The following is a 22,854-nucleotide window of genomic DNA, read 5'->3' as shown; positions in this document are numbered from 1 at the left end:
GCAGACATTTTTACCCTAAGAGGCAAATGGGGGGATTTAAACCTGTGACCTCTCGATCTACAGTCTAATGCTTTACCACTGAGTTATACACACAAAGACATGCATCCATGTTAATGGTAAACCTATGGATGTGTTGTATGCTATAAGTGAACGGGAGTCAGGTGGCTGAGTGGTTAGGGAATCGGGCTAGTAATCAGAAGGTTGTTGGTTCAATTCCCGGCTGTGTCAAATGACGTTGTGTCCTTGGGCAAGGCACTTCACCCTACTTGCCTCGGGGAGAATGTCCCTGTACTTACTGTAAGTCGCTCTGGATAAGAGCGTCTGCTAAATGACTAAATGTAAATGTATGCTGACTGCACAGTGAACATCTGTCTAATGTGCAAACCCCCATGGTAGTTTGCCGTTGTGTAATAAAGCAAATCTTATTCAGAGTAATCATGACTGTCATGGTGTCAAAACATCAGTCTAAACACCACCACCTCCTAATGTTTGGTTGGTTATGAACATAAAGTATAGGGATTTAGTGATACTTTTCAGTGGGCAATGGAATATTTAGAATCGAATGATGCAGACCCATAATTTGTTTATTGATGGTAGAATCAAAGTGAACGATTTTATGCCCCCCTACTTTTTCTCCAGTTGAATCCAGCAACAAACTACTTCAGGATGAAACTGGAAACCTTAAACCTTAAACATGAGTAAAAGCCATCCGAGGTGAGAGTAAGGATTGTGCTACAGCCAGGGGTATGGTAATACCACATACTGCAGTGTTCTGTACTTTGCCTTGACATGATTGAAAGACAATGGGCCTATGGATAGGCCATTTCAACATCAGATGTGCATGCACATCACAGGGTAAGGAGGCACTATCCATCACATTCAAGGAGCTGTCAAAGACCTCTCTCAACTCCTGCCTGCACATTTGCAATCATTTGGCCATAGAAAATTGAACCCCTGTGTGCATATTTTACTCACTTTTGAGCAATTTAAACTGTGCAAATGCCTATTATCGTTGAACTGTAAAACCGCATTGGAAAATTGAATACTACGTTCAAATAGCAGTTATTTATATTATATATAATATAATTTTAATGCTTTTAGGTTCTGACCATTTGGTTATGAGTTTCTTTGTCTTCTAGTCATTAATGTGTCATGTGATCATAAGGATGAACTAGGCTACACTGGGGCATCTTCTGTGTTATTATAGAAAGAACTATGGTTAGAAAAGCTGGAGTTTTGAAGAAACATACATTCCATTTCCTTGACTCTCTGAAAAATGTCTAACACACTTGAGTACAATGTATTTTCTTGTCCCCATCAATAATTTTAAATCCGTCATAATTCAGTAGAGGTCATGGAATGCATTTGCATGTTGCATTTAGTTTGCAACGGTGTTTGTACAGCATTAACAGTACAGTATAAGTACAGTCAATGTTCTTATACATACACACAGTAGCTCAGTAGGTTCTCTGTGGTTTTGTTTCAATAGATCAGAGTGGGATATACATAATGTGGTATGCAACGTTCAGATCTACGGCAAAGTCATACAAAATAAATGAACGCATTAAAAATATGTTCTGGCTGCCGAATGTGTGCGTTACCGCGTCGCCTTCCATTCGGTGGGACACAATAACACAAACTCAACCGTCGAAGGCTCTGATGGAAGCACTTCGCTCCATAATGCACGGCCGTGCACACTACTACATTTCGAGCTAATCAGAACCGCGCAGTTGCAGAAAGGAGAGCGGTTGCCAAGGCAGCCACCAATCTCCCCTCCCCCTTTTCCTCCATTCCTTTTTTCCGTTTATTATCGGCAGAGGTCGCATGGCATATGGGGAAGAACGGTCCTACCACTTCTCTGTCCTGGAACCAATGCAAGAATATACACCTCCGCACACAAAGCCTATGGAGTCTGCGAACAGCGGGAAAATAGAAGCATATTTAAAGGAATTTTTTTGTGCTTTTAAAGAAACCAAATAAGAAAGGATTTAGCGGAGGTTTTATTTAACTGTTCTGGAAGAACGGACTAGTATTGCCATAAGTGCATTTCACTGTACATTGTTTTGTTGTAGTTGGAGTGTTTTGTTTCTCGAAAGTGGCTGCCTTTGGGTGCTGAAAAGGACTGCGCATCACTAAAACGAGTTGCTGCCGAAGTTCGACCGCGAACGGATGTGAGGGGAGAGTGCAGTGACAAACTCAACCCCCTTCTTTTTCTTTCTCTCCTATCTTTTTTTTTGTTAAACAATACTGAGTCTAAGACACTGAAACTGATTTCATGCCTTCAGTCTTGTGCACGCTGAAATGGACGTGAGATTTTATCCGGCGCCCCCGTCAAGTGTGGGTTCATGTACCTTGCCGACTGATCCAAGTTGTCTGGGCTCGCTGGACTATTACCACTCAAACAAGGTAAATACAAAAGAGTAGCAAGCGTGCGTTGGCGCGTATAGTTTTGAGCGCATATATTCTTTTTTTTCTCTTTCCTTCTGTCTCTCTCACCTGCCTACGGTTCTTGATCAGCAGCATGCACCATTTACGCAATGCACGTGCATGGAATGTGGGCTTGATGAACTGCAACTGGATAGCACACATATGTCCAACAGCGCACATTCGCTCCAGATATGATACAGCAAATGGCACGTCGTCTTGTAAGAAGTTTTTCTGTCAATCGTAACCATGTCGTAAAACCGATGTTTTCTTATCTAGGTTCAAGACACATCATGTAATCTACAGCACAATACGTTGAAACTGATAAGAACAACGCTACATATTGTAGTCCTATAAAATTTTATAGGGCCTATATCTTTTCAATTCAGTAGGAACTTTTTCTTCCTATAACCCGTGTACTGGATACAGTATTACACTCTGATGGTCTGGTGTAGCGGATCTGCGCAATGTGCCGCCAATGTTTCACTATAGGGTTCCTATGTGGAATACCATGGGCTGTATGGATTCCATAATGCTCCACGTCCCAAACACAATATCACGATTACGAACGTTGGGCTTTACATGGTGTGCCTGCTGTGATCTGAATGTTTAAATGGCTGAATGCCAATAATATACTGTTAATGACCTTTCTAATGAGCTACCACCGAGTCCGACAAGAAGGGGCATCCTTTTCTGCCACTATTTGAACACCCCACCGCTTCTCTGAGGTCACTTGCACAGACTCTTCTCAAGTGCGCAGGTGGCGAGTCCGTTAAATTATCGCATGAATATACATGATACGGTTACGTTAAAGTACGTATATTCCACTTCGAGCCCCACGCTAATTTTTTTTCAGGATTATAGAGGATAAATTAACAAATGTGCTTCTAACTTTTTCACTTCTTGCCGTTTATGACCTTTACTGTCACCTACCACGATTGGCATTTTGACACCCGAACGTTTAGTTTGTTGTGAACATAAAGCCAAGTGTAAAGTGTACCTACTTACTGGCCAATGGAAAATGTGTAACTGAATGATGTTGGAGGTGAGGCCTTCACATGCCAGGTTATTGGCCTATGGCTCTAAAGGACCATAGCCACAATATAAAGATAACTTTCATCTTCAGCAAAGTGAAAGAGGTTAAAATGAATCAGATATCTGTACTGAGTCATTCCGTTATTCTTTTCATATGCATGACCATCTTCAGGCGGTGATAGTAATGAACCTTCATTTCGCCCCTGCGTTATTGCGAAGCAGCCTTGCCATAATGTGATGTGCACAGAACCTCAACTCTGCATGTGGGCTTGTAGGTCAAATGATTAAAGATGATCTGTGGGATAATATTACAACTATATCATTGTATGTCTAAAAACAGACTGAATCAAAGCTTCTAGGTTTAGAATGTTATATTATAATAGTAGCCTACTTTAACACTACTCCACACAAATGCAATAGTATTCAAATACTCATAAACCTATATACAGTAGAAGATGCCCTCAAATGCATTGGGTTACTTCTGTTAATCTCCCAAGTTATTCATTTTAAATATTAAAATCGGTGCTACATTATTCATGAGGTGTTCCTCACAGTTGGGATGGACTCCCACAAAGCAAGATTACAATCACCACACATGTAATACTAACTACCTGCACAGATGTTACAAATGAGCACGAGACTGTAGGATTAGCTTAGTGTCATGTGAACGCTGGGCTCTAGGTTAGTTACCTACCAGTCAGACAGTCATCAAACTAGCTGTGACCGTAGCAGGTTGTCGGATCCCCTAATGCAGGCTGTAGCTGTGCATCCGATGGGACTCGTCTGTGTCTAGCTAATCAATTTTGACAAGCTCTGTTGTCGAGATCCTCTGGAATTCGGCCTATTGTTGGGTGGGACCCTGTCAGGGACAGTGCAGAGACCAGACAGAGCCGTGTTCACGCCATCCCCTGGAAAACTTTCGTTTTCATATTTCGTGGTCGACATGTGAGCTCACGTTTTTGAACGTTTTCATGTTTTTCAGTTAAAGGTAGGGCTAAGTTGTCGTTTGTGCTGGTTTGGGTGTGGGTCTGTGTGTTGTTAGGATTAGATGTTGTGTGATTGGATGATGGTCTGTGTGATTTGAATGAAAAAGCGATACGGGTACGTTGGTTATCTGCCTCTGTGTTCCGTCCTGCCTGTGTGTAAACCTCAGGATGATTCTGATTCTGAGGAGAATCAAATCCACAGCTGTTGGAGAAACCACTTGTCAACAACATCTTCTGTGTTCCCTTGTGAAAAGCAATTTGCAACTCGAGTTGCAACAGTTTCCATTTTTCTCACTTGAATTAGCAATGTTACATGGAGTCAAATGATTCTCACCCTGAGCTTCGCTGAAAAGATTAAACGTTGTAAACACTGACAAAGGTTTGTTCCAATTGCGAAGTGTTCTCTTGAATTTCCATTTGCTTACCTCTGTGTCCACATCTTGTATTGTTAAGAGCAATTAGCCAGTTAGTTCAGCATCCATAGTTCAATGATGGTCCAGAACAGTGATTTAGTCATTGTTTAAACAGGACTACTCATTTTGGAAGAGTCATTTGGGGGACTCATTTGACGGAGTCATTTTGAGGAGTCACTTGGAAGATTAATTTGGAAGAGTCATTTGGATGAATGTGTTTTGTGCTGTTTATGATTCAGTCCACTGTCCATGACCAAGGTTCAGTATTGGCAAAAAGATATCTTGATAAGAAAGAAAAAACGATGCCTTGTTTTCACATTTTAGTATACCATACCCCGTGACATGTAACATATTGATTTGTACAGGAGGATTTTTCAGCAGTCAGAGCCTATGGAGTGGTGCTGGAGAACAGGTTCAGGAACGGCGTAGGGCAAATCACCTTGCCTGTGAAATCACCTCAGAGGAGGGTTTTGGCTGAGGACTGGACTTTTGATTGGGGCTACGTGCTTCATGCTTGACGCTACGGCTTCTTAAAACGACTCGCAGATGAATAACCAACATGCGTATGATTCCATAGTGCACTCAGTCTTTTTGTCTGTTTCTCTCTCTCTCTCTCTCTCTCTCTCTCTCTCTCTCTCCCTCTCTCTCTGTGGTTCTTCAGCAGCCTGTAAAAATAACATCAAAGGTTGTCGTTACTGTAATCTCTGTGCTACTTTAGTAAGATGAAACGAGGACACATTTTAGTTTGCTGCACCTTCACACGTTGACAGCAAAGCACTGTAATCTTCACTGTAAAGTCATTAAAACAATGGAGTCTAACTCTATTCCTCTCCTCAGCCACACACAGACTGTAGTAACTAAAGGCTAATCTGTGTGTCTTGAGAGAGGCAGCCATTATGTCACCCCACTCTGTCAACTAGTTTCTGAAAATAAGTTTACACATCAGTGGCGTAGACCAAATCTTAGTTTTGAAGGGTCCTCCCAAAAAACGAATAAATCAACTATTCCTTAATTTTTTAATTGTGAGCAATCAGAAATCTTGGGGGGGTACCTAGGCCCCCTCGTGGCTATGCTACTGGAACATATTGGATGGGGCCTCTATTTGAAAGCCTTAATCAAACAGTGCTCCTCCCCGTTTCCTCCGTTGTAGCTTGGGAGCAGAGAGTAGTGGAGTTCTGCTGGGCCAAGGCCCCACCCTAGTCATTACTGTCCTCTGACAACACTGGCAGACTGTGTCTTGGTTCGTAGGCCAAGACTAGTGAGCTGGTTTATTATGGACAACTGTAGGTGGTCCTTGATTACCACAGATAAGTGAGCTGCACTTCACAGTTCTTCATCTTCAGCTGTATTCATTTAGCAAACGCTTTTATCCAGAGCGATGTACACATCGTATTCGTACAGTTCAGGAGTGCACGGTACTGACAGTATTTAGGAGATCAGAGTCAAGGAACGGTCTGTGTTTACAACATCGCAACGTAACCTTGGCTACAGGCACAGGGAACAAAGACAATACTACATTTGAACATAGAATTTCTCTCTGAGAGGCTTTATAATGCTCTGTATTGAGAGAAGATATTACATATTCTCTGCAGAGGTTGGGTCACATAAAACTAGGAGTATTGTAAGAAACCAATTCAAGTGTTGCTTCAGTGTTGTCCTGTTTGCTATGACGTGAAGGACTCGTTTTACACCAAACTCAAATAACCAGGCAACACAGCTTAGCTTTATGCACAAATTTGAAACATCAAACACACAACTAGTTTATTAGACTCTGTCTTGGCAGAATATCCAATCCTTTTAGGTTGGGAGACTATTTACGCCTCCACAGAAAGAGAGAGCACTCCCAGTAATGCAAGCTTCTGTATGTTTTCATGTCCTAAGGCCAGTAATGTTGTAGCTATTAGCTAATGACAAACTCTGGTGTACAGCTGAGAGTGACAGAGAGTGAGAGAGAGAGAGAGAGAGAGAGAGAGAGAGAGAGAGAGGAAGAGAGAGAGAGAGAGGAAGAGAGAGAAAGAGCGAGAGAGAAGGAACAAGGGAACGAGAGAGAACAGTAAAAGAGAGGGAGAGGGAGAAAGAGAGGTTGAGAGAGAAAGAGAATGAGGGAAAGAGAATGAAAGAGAGTCAAATGGGTAGAAGTAATCAGCGGCCTGGTAGATGGACAGTGTGTGTGATTGCCCCGGCCTCTGCCTTTCAGACGTTTTGCTGACTATGGAATCACAATCACAATTGCTTTCATAGCCCTGTGTAGAGGAAGGCCAAGCATACCAGCATGGGCTTGTGACTCAGAGAGCAGGGTTGGAAAAACACACAGTAAATTATATTCTCTCCGCTCAGACTGAAGAGATTTTTTAATGGGAATTCTTAGCATATGAAATCATTTCAATAAAACTGACATTGGGTCTTACATAGGCAATGTCAGGGAGACTGCGCATAGGACTGATATTGCAAACAGGTGGCCTGTACTAGGTGCTATTTTGTATGCAGGAAAGAATTTCGTTCTCATCCCAGCCATTCCCTAACCTATTCTATTTACAAGTGGTTGCCACTGATGGCCAGACTTGATCTAATTTGGTCATCGAATTAGTGAAGTGGCTCACAGTTGGGGCAAAAAAAGATTACCTTAGTGTATGGATTTTATTGAGGCAGAAAAATAACCTGCTGGAGAAGACAGAGATAGTAGGGCAGAGATAATTTATTTGCGAGAGGAACAGGGTAAAATAGAGAAAGATGGAGAGAAAGAGATTTAGAGAGAGAGAGAAACAGGGATAGACAGAGAGAAATACCCACATAATAAGTGGGCCTGGCAGCTAGACACTGCTGCCTGTTGAGAATGAGAGAGAGTGAGAGACAGAGAAAGAGAGAGAGAAGTACATCGTTCCTCGGAGCGTCTGTTTCCATAATTAAGACCAGTCGGTCTGTGTTGCTACAGTTGCATTAGTCAGTATGGGCCTCCCATGGGGCAGTGCAGCCTCTCTCTCAAGTCTACCTGCAGAAGAACAAGAAGAAGAAAGAGCAGCGCGCCAACACCTGCTGCTGGATAAGACCCCTGGGTGTTCCATTAAGCGTCGCTCATGTTCGTAAATGGTTACGGGCGCTAAAGAGGCAAAAGCGCGTCTGGTATTAAAAAAAACCCGCTAATAACGCTGCGCATCTGTCAAATTATCCCAAGGACTTGTCGCTTCTTGCTGTAGTACTACATACGAGCTAAGCTTGGCAGTGTTGTAGATTGTCCATTGTCAGTTTGTAGGGAGAACCCTTTGGAGTATGGGTCTCAGTTGAAATAAGAGTTTTGACGGAAGACAGGTAATCGGTTTGATGATTGTGTAGGCCTACTCAAAGCCCATAGACATTTCACCTATATTTACCGTTCTGGAAAAGACAGAAACGCACGATTCGATACGAAAGGCAAACGTGACGAATGTAGGGAATACATTTAGAATATCATACATAGACAAGTTAGGTGCCTGACAGCACCCATCCCCCTCACACCACCTCCAATGTCTCAGAGCTGATGGTAAACAAGACAAATAATGGGAGGAGATAGGCTGACCAGGGAGGAATGCCCCTGGCCTCGATGCTCTATGTATGTATGGAAGAGAACTGGGAGCTGGATAAACAGTCTGGTTGTCTCGGCTTCCTGAGGTATGTCCTGTGCAAACATAGCCAGCCACGGCCAGGGTCCTCTCCTGGCTCCGAGGCTTCTGTTCCTCCCCCTAACACTTGTTTTCTCGGAATATCCTTTACAAATATTATCGGACCTGTGTCAGTGCTGTGTTTGCACTGCGGACTTAAGGGATGGCACTGACTGTTCAATTAAAGATCTGAAAAACAAAAAAAAAGTGCTGGACCAGTCTTGGTATCTAACAGTTGAGGTGCTCGAACCCATATGGAAATGAACTCCTAGCAAAATAGGTAGCTGTATATTTTCCTTGTACGTTCTCCTTGTCGTTGCTTTGAGGCTCAAACGTCGATGTATTCAGTACAAGTGAAAACACCCTTCGACATTGACGTCTGACCTTATTGTATGATAGCTCGTGTGCTCAATACACTTAAGGGTCTTGCATCTAGATAGGACTGTGGGGTGCACAAATGCAAATGCGCTCCATTAGAAAGTCGATCCGTCATCACAACAAAGAGTGCATTTGTTATTTTTAGTGCCAGAAATCTATCGGACTCATTGACCAGCCCTGACTAAAAGTGCTGTTCAGTTTTTCTATCGGCTCTGTTGATGGATTAGAGATGGGTCTTGTGTTTGAGTTGAACCTCACCTTCACCAGACAAGGCATTCCCTTGGCTCATCCCCGGTCTATCAGAAACATGTGTTTATTGCGTGTGACATATTTAGCTTGCAGATATAATTGCCTCAGCGAGGCGATGATAGTCCGCGTCAAACCCAGTCACTGGAGAGAAGAGCCAGGGCTGGAGCCCGCAGCGCCACAGAGAGATCCAATCTGCCTCTCAGTCCTTCTCATTCAGAGCTAATGATGAGATTCATTCACAATCGGCAGAAAGGGGGAAGAGAGAGACAGAGAGAGAGAGAGACAGAGAGAGAGACAGAGAGAGAGAGACAGAGAGAGAGAGAGAGAGAGACAGAGAGAGAGACAGAGAGAGAGAGAAACACTCGGCAAAGCAAAAGCATGTATTTTCAAAATGCGGTACTCATATTGCAGGATACGAAAAGAACAGGAGAAAATAAGCCGCTGTGGGATGAAGAGAGGACTGGGAAGAGAGAAAAAGAGAGAGGAGGATAGTGTAAGAAATAGGGAGAGGTGGAGAGAAAGGCCCTCTGTCTTCATGTTGTCTGTCTGTTTAGTTTGAATTTGGCCACTAGCCATGCTGTTGAGTGATGTCGCCACAAAAAAAAAAAAAACGGAGGAAATGAAAATTATGATTTTGGAAACTGTGACAGCAGAAGGCCTGTTGTGCACAACGGGACTAACCTTGCAAGCAACCGTAACGACTTTATGACAACTTAGTAGGTTTGTTAACACTGCAAACACTCAGGAAAGAGAAACTCAAGCATATCTTTTTATAGAACTGTTAATAGCACAGTAGACAGTGGTGAAACATACCCCAAGGCAGCACTTACTGGCATAACCCACATGAACAGTTTTGTATGTGTGTGCCAGTGTGTATACAGTACAGTATGTGTGTATACAGTATGTGTGCAGAGAGAGGGATGTGAAAAAGAGAGAGAGAGAACAGGATAAAGGAATGTTGAAGGGAAAGCTGAACAATCATTCCTTTCAGACTGGGTCACAAACCCTGAAAGTAAAAAAACTAAACATGCTACAATTTCTTCTATGCAAATGATCCATATAGTGTCCTGTGTTATCCAGGCTCTTTCAAATGTATCAAACACTGCAGAGCACATGAAGAGTGGCAATCTTTCAGCACATAACGTGAATAAAACTGTAGTTTTAACATCTGCGGTCTGATTCTGATCCATGGCTAGAATACGAACAGTATTCCTTAGCAGTAGACCTTCAGAGTACACGGTTAAGAAACACGCTTTTCAAAAAAGGCTCCATCCCTACAGTACTCTATAATTTGAACTTTTGTAAACAGTGTAACCATGACGCCATGAGTTTTAATATGACTTTTTTTTATTGGGCTTTGCTTGACGACACAGAACTGAGACTCCACGGTCTGTGTGCTCTGTTGAGCGTTGCGCGCACAACAGAAACTACACTGGTCAATCGGACATCTTCACCCTTAGATCATTTTGTTACCAAAGTCTGTGAAAGACGACAGGCTTGAAGGCAGCGACGTCACATCACTAAAAATAGCTTTGAAACCATCATAGCCTTCCTATTTCAGGCTGGCTGAGATAGTATTGATGACTCAATAGAAAGCCTGGATAATCAGAAAGAGGGCTGATGTAGAAAGAAAGTGACCCTGACAGTTTTCCTCAAAGGAGCCTGTTAAAGTGAATCATATTTCTAGAATGTAGGGCAGTTTGACAGGAGCAAACTGTTCTCTGCTGGCTTTCCACACACATACAGCACCAAGTCTTCTCATGCAGAAACAGCGGTCATGAACAGAAGCAAATGTTTGCGGCTGGACAGGTCATGTGGTATCAAGTGAAACTGGCCAGAGCTTGCAGCGAGGATGGTCATGTTTTATTAAGCCAGATGACACAGGCCCAATCGCAGGTTCAGGTTACCCCAGTGTGTTGTGGGTAATTAGAGATCATGTTGTATGCCTGAAGAATTGCACCCCTCCCTAATCCCCTCCCATCCGCCTTTCACTCTCAACCCCCGGTCTCCCTCCCTCCCTCCCTCCCTCCCTCCCTCCCTCCCTCCCTCCCTCCCTCCCTCCCTCCCTCCCTCCCTCCCTCCCTCCCTCCCTCCCTCCCTCCCTCCCTCCCTCCCTCCCTCCCTCCCTCCCTCCCTCCCTCCCTCCCTCCCTCCCTCCCTCCCTCCCTCCCTCCCTCCCTCCCTCCCTCCCTCCCTCCCTCCCTCCCTCCCTCCCTCCCTCCCTCCCTCCCTCCCTCCCTCCCTCCCTCATCCCTTCATCTCACCCTCACTTCATCCCTCCTTCCTTCCCTCCCTCATTCATTGAACTACGTTTCCCATGACCTGGCACGCAGTCAACAGACCCAAAACAAACGAACAAACAAATCAACAATGGTGACGCAACTACTGGCAGCACTGGAGTCGTTATCGGGAGGATTTACACTGTATGTTGCACAGAGACATCTGCAAAAATGTGCTTACATGCTCAAATTTCAATGAAAGGAAGTTGTCAGTAGAACGTTTTGCGGTTTGCTCTGTGGAACTTGTTCGATGAATGACTAATACCCCACTGGCATGTGCCCAGAGTTCACTATAAAAACGATTGCCCTAAAGAGACTGCGGTCTTGGTTTTCACACCAACAGATCTTCACCCCGCTATTTGCTATTCTGCCCTTTAATGCCGACTAGTTTATGTTCCATGTACATAGGACATTCTCAACTGACAGCCTAAGTGAGAATCTCTTCAATTCTTTTGTTGACCTTTTGAGTACAGAGTTTAATTAATGTTTTTAATTACAGTTTTTCTCGATTGCTAACACACAAAAATGGTATGTGTAAGCCATCCCCACAAAACCATTTTGCCAAATCCCAGCAGAAAGACCATGTACCCCAATCTTTAAACACAATTTACCCTTTTTTACACATTTCTCAGGGTTCATTCACACTTCTTTGCAAAAGTCTAAACACACCTCTTACTTTAAGACACAATTATCACCATTATGTCATTCAGAAAACACTGCCATTTGATAAGTAAACCCAAAACAGCGCAATTCAAACACCCATACCAACCAATTATCCATGTGTAAGCACTAACAAGCAAATATACTCAACAAGCAATCAGGGGTTTGGAATGAATACAAAGGTAAGCTCATCTGTACTTTGAAATCATGGATGAAAATATCAGAAGAAAAGGAAGAATTGTCCAAATGAGAGGAGGTGGACAAGGGAGAGGAAGAGGCAGAGGAAGAGGAAGAAGAACAACAATCTCAAATGAGATCCATGCCACACTATGACAGAAATCCCTATGATGATTTTCTTAGCCTTTGTTCCCCAAATTACAATTTACAGCAATACATTTGTGTTGTTGACTAACAGTACTACTATTTGTATACTGTGACTACTACAGTAACAAGAGCTCAAAATGCAATTGCTGTATAATAGAAAATAAACAGCCTGTAAGAAGGACAATTGCAGTAATTGTGAGTTTTATGATTTACATCATATCAAACTCATGAGGTGGAACATATCTAAAATTCAGGGACACGTTATAGTCAATGGTTCTTGAAAACCTTTTTATAATAGTGTTTTCAATTCCTCCCAGCAGTGTCTAAAGGGTATTCAGAAGGTTGAATTTATTTGAGGGCTTTGTGTGTATTTTGAATGCAAAGTTAGGTTTATACGACATGTAATATGGTTTTGACTACAGTGTTTGATTTTGGGTCAAAAGTCAAGGGTTTGGCCAAAACAGTGTAAGTATGAAGATGTGTGTTTAGAGTTTGGAGAAAACACAGTACACATTCAAGAAATGTGTCTTAGCAATTGAGAAAAACTGTAAATAAATAACATTAAAAACAAATTGTAATGTATCATAATCCTTAACTGAACTTTTTACAATGTATTCACCTAAAGCATACATTTAACTGAGCTCTTGGTAGCTTTGACAGCACCACACCTAATTTGACTCTCCTATATTCTTAGTCAGTTGATCTGCTAACTCCATAGCAGTCGGACTCACTGCATTTCTATTATCTTTCAGTGTTGAATCTGTAGTCTGACTTCTGAGTTGTATTTGAAGCTATTTGTTGTTTTGGGACACAGGGGTAGTTTTACAGAACCGTAAAAGGCGTTAGTGTGGAGATGATAGTGACATCTCCCAAGTTGCCCAATTAGAACGGTGAATTTCTGACAAATGGTGGAAGCCTTCAGGACCATACGTGGTCTCTTTATGGTTGTAACACACACACACACACACTCCTACACACACAGACACACACACATTCATACACACACAACCAGTGCTACAAGGCACTAGATACCCTCTCCCCTTTTCTGGCAACATCAGAACAGAGTGAAAAGAGTCACGTGACCACCAGGCAAACACTCTGAATTATCAACTTTTCTTCCTTTTCTTTTTCCTTTCTGTCGCGAAGGTCACTCTCTCTCCAATCTCCATGGATTATGCACATTTTGTAGATTCCAACCAGTAGAAATGGCATGGGAAATTTTGTAAATACTATCCAATACCTCGATAACACCTGGTTTTCTTTTTTCGATTTAGAATTTCTGTTGAAACTTGTGGTTCAACTATGTCTACACTTTGAGTAAGGATCTTATGATTCACTGAATCTTACTGTAACGAAAACAGAGATTGACTAACAACCAAAATGACACTGTTCATACCATATCGAACCCTAAGCCGATACCCAACTGCTGTTGTGAACGAACCCTTCATAATTCCGGGTTGCCAGGTATTCCCAGTGTACCCCAGCTTGTGCTCGTTGTATGAGTTTCAGAAGAGACTGTAATTAAGTCATCTCAAAGCCTTGAGAGCAGGGCGCGGAGCACTGAGTTGAGACCAATCTGCTGCTAATTGTCCTGAGTTTTAATTTCTAATGGAATCAGGGCCGGAGGGAACGCAGCCTAATGAGGTGCAGCCAGAGTGTGTGTGTGCATGAGTGTGTGTGTGCATCTGTGCTCGTGTGTGTGTGTGTGTATGCGTGAGTGTGTATGTGTGCGTATGTGTGTGTTTGTGTGTGTCTCTATGGTTTGTGTTTCTCTGCGATCCTCTGTTATCTGTTAAACGGCTGCAGCCCTTGTGAATTCCCAAGCAGGGCTGACTGTGGAATCGTTAGCTGAAGCTGCTTTCGCCCCCAGTTGATACTATAACGTCTCATCTCTGGGTTAGTTAACATCACACTGAGCCAGCTTGTATCCTCTGCTAATACAGTCTGTGTAGAGATCTCTCTCAGGTGTGGTGACATAGCTACAGTATGAGGAAGGCCCTGCCTCACCTCCATAAACCGCATGTCAGGGGAGAGTCTAATAAAAGTCTAAAGTGCTCTGGCCCCTGGCAAAATATAGCTCTAACCCAGAAACCATCTATGTAGATTTGAACATTAAAGTGTGTTTACATGGCCTTAGGAGTGTTTGTCTGGTGATTTAGATTCCAGGCATTTCGATGTCGGAACAAATCAATTTAGACTTGCGTGGACAAATAAACTTCAGAAAAGACACGGAACAGCTGTTGAAAAATATGTGCGATAGTTTGATAATGTGGCTTTTAGGGGCCCATGTTGTTTATTAAGCAACGAGAACATAAACAGGAAATAATTGTAAAATATCCATCATTTTTTAGGTCACAAATACCAGCCTTGTGCTGTGAATTGAGTTGGCTTCTATAATTCAGTTGGGTATAAAATCCAACATTACATTTTACATCCTACAAACACGCATCAATTCATTTGGTGACCAGTCGAAGCTGTAAATCAACTTAGGACTATGAAACAAACTCATCGTCAAGTACGTTTCCCTTCACATGATTCCACACACGAACGAAAACTGTAGCTAAAAACACACATCGCCACACTGTTGATTCTCTGAAAGAGAACTAGTGAATGCACTGTCATTTCTACTGTATCCATAAGTGGAGTTTGCTTTTGCAACTGGCTCAGGGTCTTTCCTCCTTTTGTTTCAATATGTCAGAGCGTTGTTAGAGTGAGGTCACCCATTACCCCCGTGGCCCTAGGCCAGTTTGACTTCAGCTGATTTAATTGAATCTACAACATGACTCAAACTCAAACAAGCAGAGATTGTTCCGCCATGACAACCTCATTACTCCACATTAGGGCCCCATTTCAGAATGCGTTGTGACGGTGGGCTTGACGAACGACGAAAAGAGTCTGAATCTAATAAGCGAGGGGCTTGAACGTTCATTCGAAGAAATATCCCGCATCTTCTGAAGGTGCTCAGATGTTGAAATTATGAAGAAAAGTGACCTGCTAAAAAAAAAAACTGTTGTTTTTTTTACAATGTGTTTGCTATGCTGTCAGACATCTAAATACACAAGCAAAGGATGGTCATTTTTCTGAGATACTGATGTTGATCACAAGATAATACATAAGTTATTCCATTCATTTCATTACAACCCACAACTCAATGGGAGGGAGAGACACCTCCCACATTTAAACATTTCAGTGGTAGTCTGCCTCAACAAATTTCTCAATTAACCACACATTCTTTGAAAGTCATTGGCAGCTTGGCTTGGACTTACATGGAAACCTATGACTGCCTCTCCACAATAGGAAAGGAAATGTTGAGACCATGAGGGCTGCAGAGAAGAGATAGGGCAGTGTTTGCTTAGGGCTAGGTATCGGGCACAAAAACAAACATGGCCGCCTTTAATGAGCCTGTTTTTGCCTGCCAAAGGTAAAGACAGCTGCTCTCTCTCACCACAATATAAACAGGCCCACTGTGCCACAGAGCACAGTGGAACACTCTACATCCCCATAGTAACGCTCACCTTCTGTTTACTTAAGGGAGAGCTTATTGAGTTCTCTATGCAGAGAAGGAAAGTGAGTAATATGTAAATTATGATGCATTTAAAGGCACTTTCAATTCACTGTGAATTGAAAGTATAACAAGCTAGTTAGACTTTAAGGAAAGTTGAAGAAAGATTTAGAGTTGAGGAAAAGGCTGTTTGATTGTTTGATAGGAGGGGATAGGAAAGGCCAAATATATGTGTGTTTGTATATGTGTGAGTGTGTGTGTTTCAGGTCCGGGTGAAGGGAGGGGGGGGGGGTACACAGTGGAAATATCAGGTCATTTCCTTAATAAGAAAAAGAAACCTGAAGTGACTGAAAATGTCCTTAATGTACAGAAATACAGCAAAGGGGGGGATATTGAAACGTTGAAAAGCACTTTTCTCGCTTACGAGAAAATTAATACACTTTCCCTGTACCTGTCCTGCTGAATCAGCTCTGACAACTCTGCTGTTTAGTCTATATTTAGCATCGGTTTTGTGAAGAACAAGACTAAGATGACAGGATGTATACTGTGGAGAAGGCATTTTCATAAGGGATTTCATAGGTAGGCTAAACTTTAATAGGTATAAATGTGCTTTGTTGAAGAATATTTTAACAGGTTTGGACCATCATTATGAATTTCATTCAACCTAAACTGCAATGTAGTAAATGTATTGTACAAGTACCTTGCACAGCTTGTCCAGTTAAGTTACAAAGCACGTTTTGCTTTAGTTCTTGTGCTACAGTACTGCATCTGTATGTTTCTATGCATCGGCCTATTTAGATTGTGGTAGTTTTTTTCTTAATTCTACTCTGTGCTCATGGTTAAATTTGATTAACCTCCATCTGGAAAACATGAACCTTGTTTTACATTTAGATTGCAGTTTGTAGAGCAATGTTGTTGAGGTTCACTGAAAAAAGGGAACAAATATATATATTTTTTAAATCCACTTTAAAAAAATCATTAGAAGTTCAAAGAAATGTTACCACATGTTTCTGCTTCTGCTTTGTCAGTTGGCCAGCATGTCCCCAACCCCACCTTCTTCACCACAATAAGGTTATGTGGTACGAGCGGTTGGTTAAGATGGCACCATCCACCCTAGCTGTTCACATGTGCCAGCAGAGTGACACACTTTAACTTGTTGTGAGTTTCACCCGAGGGTGTATCTTTTTAGCACAGTAGCATTATGAGACTGTTACCACATTACAGGACGTGAGACTCAAGTAGTTACCGAAATATTTGAAGTTTGTGAATGCAGGACCAGATATGAACTATTAAATTAGGGTGTACGAAAGGATGTAGATTTGGATACACACAAACCATTTACCCTAGGGGGTGGGGGATTTGCCTTTATAAAAATGTGATTGGGACATGAAACCTATGCTGATACAGTTACAGTTTACTATAGTGTCTAGAATATTCTGTGGTTATGTGAATCGAGGAATAGTCACTCACTATGAGTTACACCACTGGTGTAATATAGCCTAAAATGCCAGATTTACCGTAAGTGGTATCTTCCTGGAAGTGGTATCTTCCAATCAGATAACAATCACAATGTCTGAAATTGAATTGTCGAAAGACTCCCAGGAGATGGAGATGGTGGGGGAGGGGGGGGGGGGTGATGTCTGAATGCATCAGACATATTGAACTTGTATGGTTAGTTACCTAGCTTGAGGCAGCTGTAGTTATATCCATTTCAGCAACCATTGTGCTTGTTTTGTCTTAACGCCAGGTTTTAGAAATCCACATTTTTATCCTGGCTTCGTTTGTTCCTTATTGCCGGCTGTTTACAAAAACAGAAGCTATGAAATTGGAGTATTACTGTGTTGCACTGACGAGCCCACGGGGCTAACCGTTTACCTTTATATAAACCGAGGGAAGTCAAAAGATGTTTAAGGTGAAAAGTGCACTAATGTGAGATTAAGACTTAATAGCTTTAGCTGGTTGTTGATCAAGGGAAAAAGCCCTAATAAAAAAAAGGACAATTAGCATAACAGGATAGGGAAGAGAAAGGCGGAATGACAAGCCTGTGACAGACATACAATATGTCTCTTCAGTCACTGCCACATTTTGACTGGCTTATTACAATTAATCTGCCCTGATTAAAAATGCAAATGGCTCAAAGTCATTGACGAGTTTACATGTTTTTATAACGTTTAACTGATTTAATTACACGGAAAATGAAATGGGAGTGCGTGAGATTGAATTTTTTTTCCTCTCCCCTCCTGACGATTGCCTTATTCCGAAATGAATATTTATTCGCTCTTGCTGAAGGAAAAGAGGGTAATGAGATTAGTCTTCTGTCAGTGAATGTGGGCCCTTGGTTTAGAGAAGGAAAGAAGGATTGTATAGAGGGCTTTATGTAAGAGTTCCTTTCCACTGGACCAGAACGTGTCTCAAAATGTGGACATCAAGAGGATCCGCAAGATAGACAGGAAGGTGTCAGAGAGACTATGTTTTGATGATGCTATCCCTTTCATGTGATTTTTTTCGCAACACAGCTCATCACTGAATTTTTTTCAATCTGATGATTATCAAAAAAGAAACTAAACGGATTTTCCATCGTGGGCTCTGATGCTATTTTACCATCAGCAGCTTGTCAGAGTGAATGACTGCGTTGGGAACTGTAAGTACAGTAGCTGCAAGCAATACACACAGGCCCTCTCACAGAACTAACGAAACCTATTACCTTTCAAGCTAATGCCAGTAATTAACTTAAGATTTATAGCTCGTGTTTGGCAGCTCAGGCCTCACTGTGAGCGAGGATGTAGATTGATATTTTCTCAGTTGAAGCATGTTAGATTTTTATACCTTTCAGCGGTGGCCATAAAAACAGCTAGCTTGAAGCGGGCATCCTGTTGAGGAGGAAATTGATTTTCTTGGGTTTGTTTGCTCAAGACCGGAGGGCGACTCTTATTGTTTGTTTTTATATTCTTTTATTTTAGGGTGGATCGTTTTATTGGCATATTAACAATGTTTTATGACCTTTTATGACTTTACTGTCATGGAATAGATGTATTTAGACCAGTGAGTATTTTTCCATGATGAAAAAAATTAAATATGTGGCGTTTGTCTAAAGGATACATTGAACCTGTTGACAGCTAATCTGCTAACATGAGAGATATGAGACAGATGCTCATACACGTTTGCGTCCAGTGTCACAAAAATGTCCGCCCACCTGCTTGTTTTCCATGATCATTGTCAGACAATACCTTTGTGATTTCGCAGAAACAGCTCTCAAACCTTGGGTGTGGAAAGACATTCAGATCAGTTTCAAAAGCTTTGAGAGCTTTTTGTATGTTCACTTACTGATTTTTTTAAACTTTTTTTTTACTTTGCAGAGACAATATACAGCTTGTGTGTTGACAAGGTTGGACACGTTCCAAATGTGTGGCCCTGCACACATGCTAAGCATCAGTGCGTTGTGTTGAAATGGAAAGTATGCTATTGATCTGTGCTCATTAGAGTTTCTCAGACAACACATGCAATGGATGAAACTACAAAGGTTCGCTCTCAGTATGCACACTATGAAATGAAGAAATATCTTTCTTCATTTCATACATTATATATAAAATATAAATAAATAAATGTATACATATATATACATACTCTGTATTATTGTACTACTTGTTGGTATTTCAGTGTGTTTGTAATTCTAAGATCCAGTGTACTGTGTTTCTTTCACAGAGGAATTTTATTTTTAAACATCTGGAACACATTCAGAGCTGGTCTAGCAGTTTAGAACCTATGTATTGGCATGAGTAGGGCTGTGTCCTTATAGAATAGTTGTTTTGCTACGACAGAAAATCGTCAGATACAGTATGCCTGGTCACTGTGGTTTTTAAGAAGCACAGCGTCTCTCCAATGGTTCCCCTTCATGACGCAGTAATCACATTTTGTATGTACATTGCGAATCCACACCACAGCAAATGCCCTCACTCCTGTCAAAGTCTATGAGGCTTGAATACTGTACATCTTTCACATAGATTTCTCCTCTCCCCCCGCCTTTCGTTTTTCCCCTCAAGGGGGAAAAAACACAATTATTCCATTGTGCTGTGCAGTATATCACATTCTGCACATTGCAGCAAGAGAACGGGGGATGTGTTGTTCGAGGCAAATGGCATCATGATAAATATGCTTTAGAGAAGGGAAGGGGGCCAGTTCACTGTCAGGGCACAAATTGAATGAACTATGGTGTGGTGATTGGATTAGCATAGTGTAAATAAAGGGTTATTTATGTGATATTCCCATTTCAGTGTTTATGCTGTAAAAGGCAAGTGAACTGAAAAACTGTGACAAAAATTTATTGGATGTTTTTTGCACGTGAGGGAAGGGGCTGATGGCAGTTTGTATGACGTTGTTGTTTTGGTCAGTTTAGAAATGACCACAGACACCAATGATCATGTGTCAACAACCATTTTTCACTCTATTCTGAAGTTGGCACATCTAACAGGAGAGATTAGATTACATCATTGTTATCTTTAATTTTTCCCGAAGGTTCCGTTGCACGGTTTAGGCATAATTTTAACGTTTTGTAGTTTTTGTGGCGAAAGGTGAAGCTAACGGTAGCTAACTTGCTAGTCAAACATCACTAACGTCACAAACTTGCGTGTATTTACTTAGCTCTACAGTTCAGTAGCTTGTTAGCTGGGAGATAGCTAGTAGGGTTGGGAATCTTTTGGTACCTCACGATTCAATTCAAATCGATTCTTGGGGTCACGATTTGATTAAAAAGCGATTCACGATGTATCAGAGATTTTTTGTTAAAAATCCACAAAAAACTATATATATATATATTTTTTTTAAACATATAAAAAATCTCTGAATCTGAATCGCGAGCAGACTGAATAGCGATTCAAATGTGAATCGATTTTTCCCCCACCCCTAATAGCTAGCTACCTAAAATAGCAAAAAGACAGCAGCAGAAATGCTACAGGCACAGGGCAGGGTGATAACATGTAGCTAGCTATGATTCCAGGCTGTGATATCTACACCCTGTTTTTTCGCCCTTTGTACTGGTTAGCTTTAGCAATCTCACACCGCACAGTTAGCCTAGCTCAGCTGTACAAGTTAGTTACCGGTGTAAGTAAATTGCCTTCGTCAATCTGTCAATCATTTCCGTGTTGGTAGAAAATCAGTGACATAATGTTTTGAATTTGAAAAGGCATTGAATACTTACTATTGAAATTTAAACAGACCCTAATTTGTTGATTTTGAATTTACCTCTTAAATTTAAACATGAATTTATTTCAATGTAAACAATAAAATCTGACTAACAAAAATGTTAGGTTCGGAAATTCAGGTTGCTCAAATTCCACGGTATAAATTCAGGTCCCAAAAATTAAATGAATTAAAATTATTCTGATTTTTTTTTTTACATTGAAATAAAAACAAAGTCTTTGAATTTTTGGGACCGGAATTTTACTGTTCGAATTTGAGGAGCCAGAATTTCCGAACCTGGAATTTGGATCAGATTTTTTTTCGGTGGTGTTTAAATGTCAATATTAAGTATTCAATGCCTTTTAAAATTACAAACATTATGTCACTGATTTGCTTGCATAGTCCATGCAAAATATTGTCTTTTTCCAAATGTATGGATGTTTAATATAAGTTTAAACAATAGGTTTTGAGGTGAGGTAAAGTTAAAAAAATAATGCCCCAGTTGCAACGGATGCAAGCACACCTCACAATTTCCCCAGATATTGTACCCTCTCTAGTTATCTTTAATAATTAGATTTTATTTATGTTCATGACCTTGTAAGGAAGAACCATTGACAAACATACAACAAATAGAATATTCCTAATTACTGTAACAAAAAACAAACCACCTTGTGAAGACGTGTGGCTGTACAGTATAGATGGACATTTCTTCCCCACTTACCGAACGCTGTGCTGTAAAAAGAAAAGACTACTTTAGTCCTGTCTTATAGGAAATGACAGAATAGAAATGACAGGAAGTGTGTCGGTGACAGTAAAAAACCCTCTCAGTGTCGCGCAGAAGGAGAGGGTAGACAAGCCCTTAGCAAGAAATGGAGGGAAGTTGGTGGACTGTAGCTGGAACTAGGGACTTTCTTCTGGAGACCTGAGATAAGAAACCTAAACCTTTCATGTCTGGGACTTTCACATCAATCTCACTTGGAGTCTCTTTGTCTTATCGGGTCAATGTCAAGTGGGTGTGTTGGGGTTTCTGAGGGCGGACGTTGGTCAAAACTTGGACCCAAAAAAGGAAATCTGGTCCATAGATACAGAATATTGCAGGTGCCAGAGTTTTTGACTGGGAAGGATATTTAGTTGGAGGAAAATCTATGCCTTACCGCTCTGTGTCTGTGTGTGTGTGTGTGTGTGTGTGAGACAGCAAGAGAAATTGAGAGCCCAGGTGTCACGAAAACTGTCCTCACTTATCAGAATATTATCTCACCTTCCAACGAGGGCAAGGCCAGAACAGACTCAGTCAAGCTGGGTGTGACAAAGGTATGGCAGTCGAACCCGGGGAAAGATTTCACTTGTCCTGCGAGAGATGAGTAATGATATGCCCTCCTCCACACGGCATCCCATTCATCCTCTCTCCTCATTAATGGATAATTACCTGTAATTAGTGAATCATGTCGTTTTAATGAACATCTTCTAAGCCGGAGTGCCAGAAGGAGCGATCCACATCCTGAACGATGTGTAAGAGAGTAGAAGAAAACTTTAATACACTGAAGGAAGACAATGCAAGTCGCTCTGTTTTTTACATATAGAAATATCTCAGGAGTTTTTTTGGGGGGGGCGTGTAGTCTGTGGTCCCATAGGCTGCCTTTAACTGGACTTACAGGATTTCTTTGTAGTTTAAATGTGTCCAATGTGCAGCTTTCTTTGGTACGCTGTATGACAGTAACGCCCTGAGCCTGCATTTTTCAAAGCCAACTATAGCACCAGTGACATCATCACCCTTCCTGACTTTGGGGGGCACGT

General features: G+C 41.5%; 1 protein-coding gene across 2 annotated transcripts in view; it reads left to right on the top strand.

The window, feature by feature from the left end:
* The first annotated feature begins 1,845 nt into the window (after positions 1 to 1,845).
* The window catches only part of LOC136945569 (TOX high mobility group box family member 2-like), a 65,622-nt gene continuing 44,613 nt past the window's right edge, over positions 1,846 to 22,854 (top strand). For both annotated transcript variants that reach the window (XM_067239469.1, XM_067239468.1), the window contains exon 1: positions 1,846 to 2,406. In XM_067239469.1, the coding sequence (XP_067095570.1) occupies positions 2,302 to 2,406 (105 nt within the window). In that variant the 5' untranslated portion in view covers positions 1,846 to 2,301. The remainder of the gene's footprint in view (positions 2,407 to 22,854) is intronic.

The sequence above is a fragment of the Osmerus mordax genome, chromosome 7, assembly GCF_038355195.1.
Source record: "Osmerus mordax isolate fOsmMor3 chromosome 7, fOsmMor3.pri, whole genome shotgun sequence".
In the NCBI taxonomy this organism is placed as follows: domain Eukaryota; kingdom Metazoa; phylum Chordata; class Actinopteri; order Osmeriformes; family Osmeridae; genus Osmerus; species Osmerus mordax.
The sequence above is the reverse complement of the archived record's forward strand: the minus strand, read 5'-3'. Positions and strand labels throughout refer to the sequence as shown.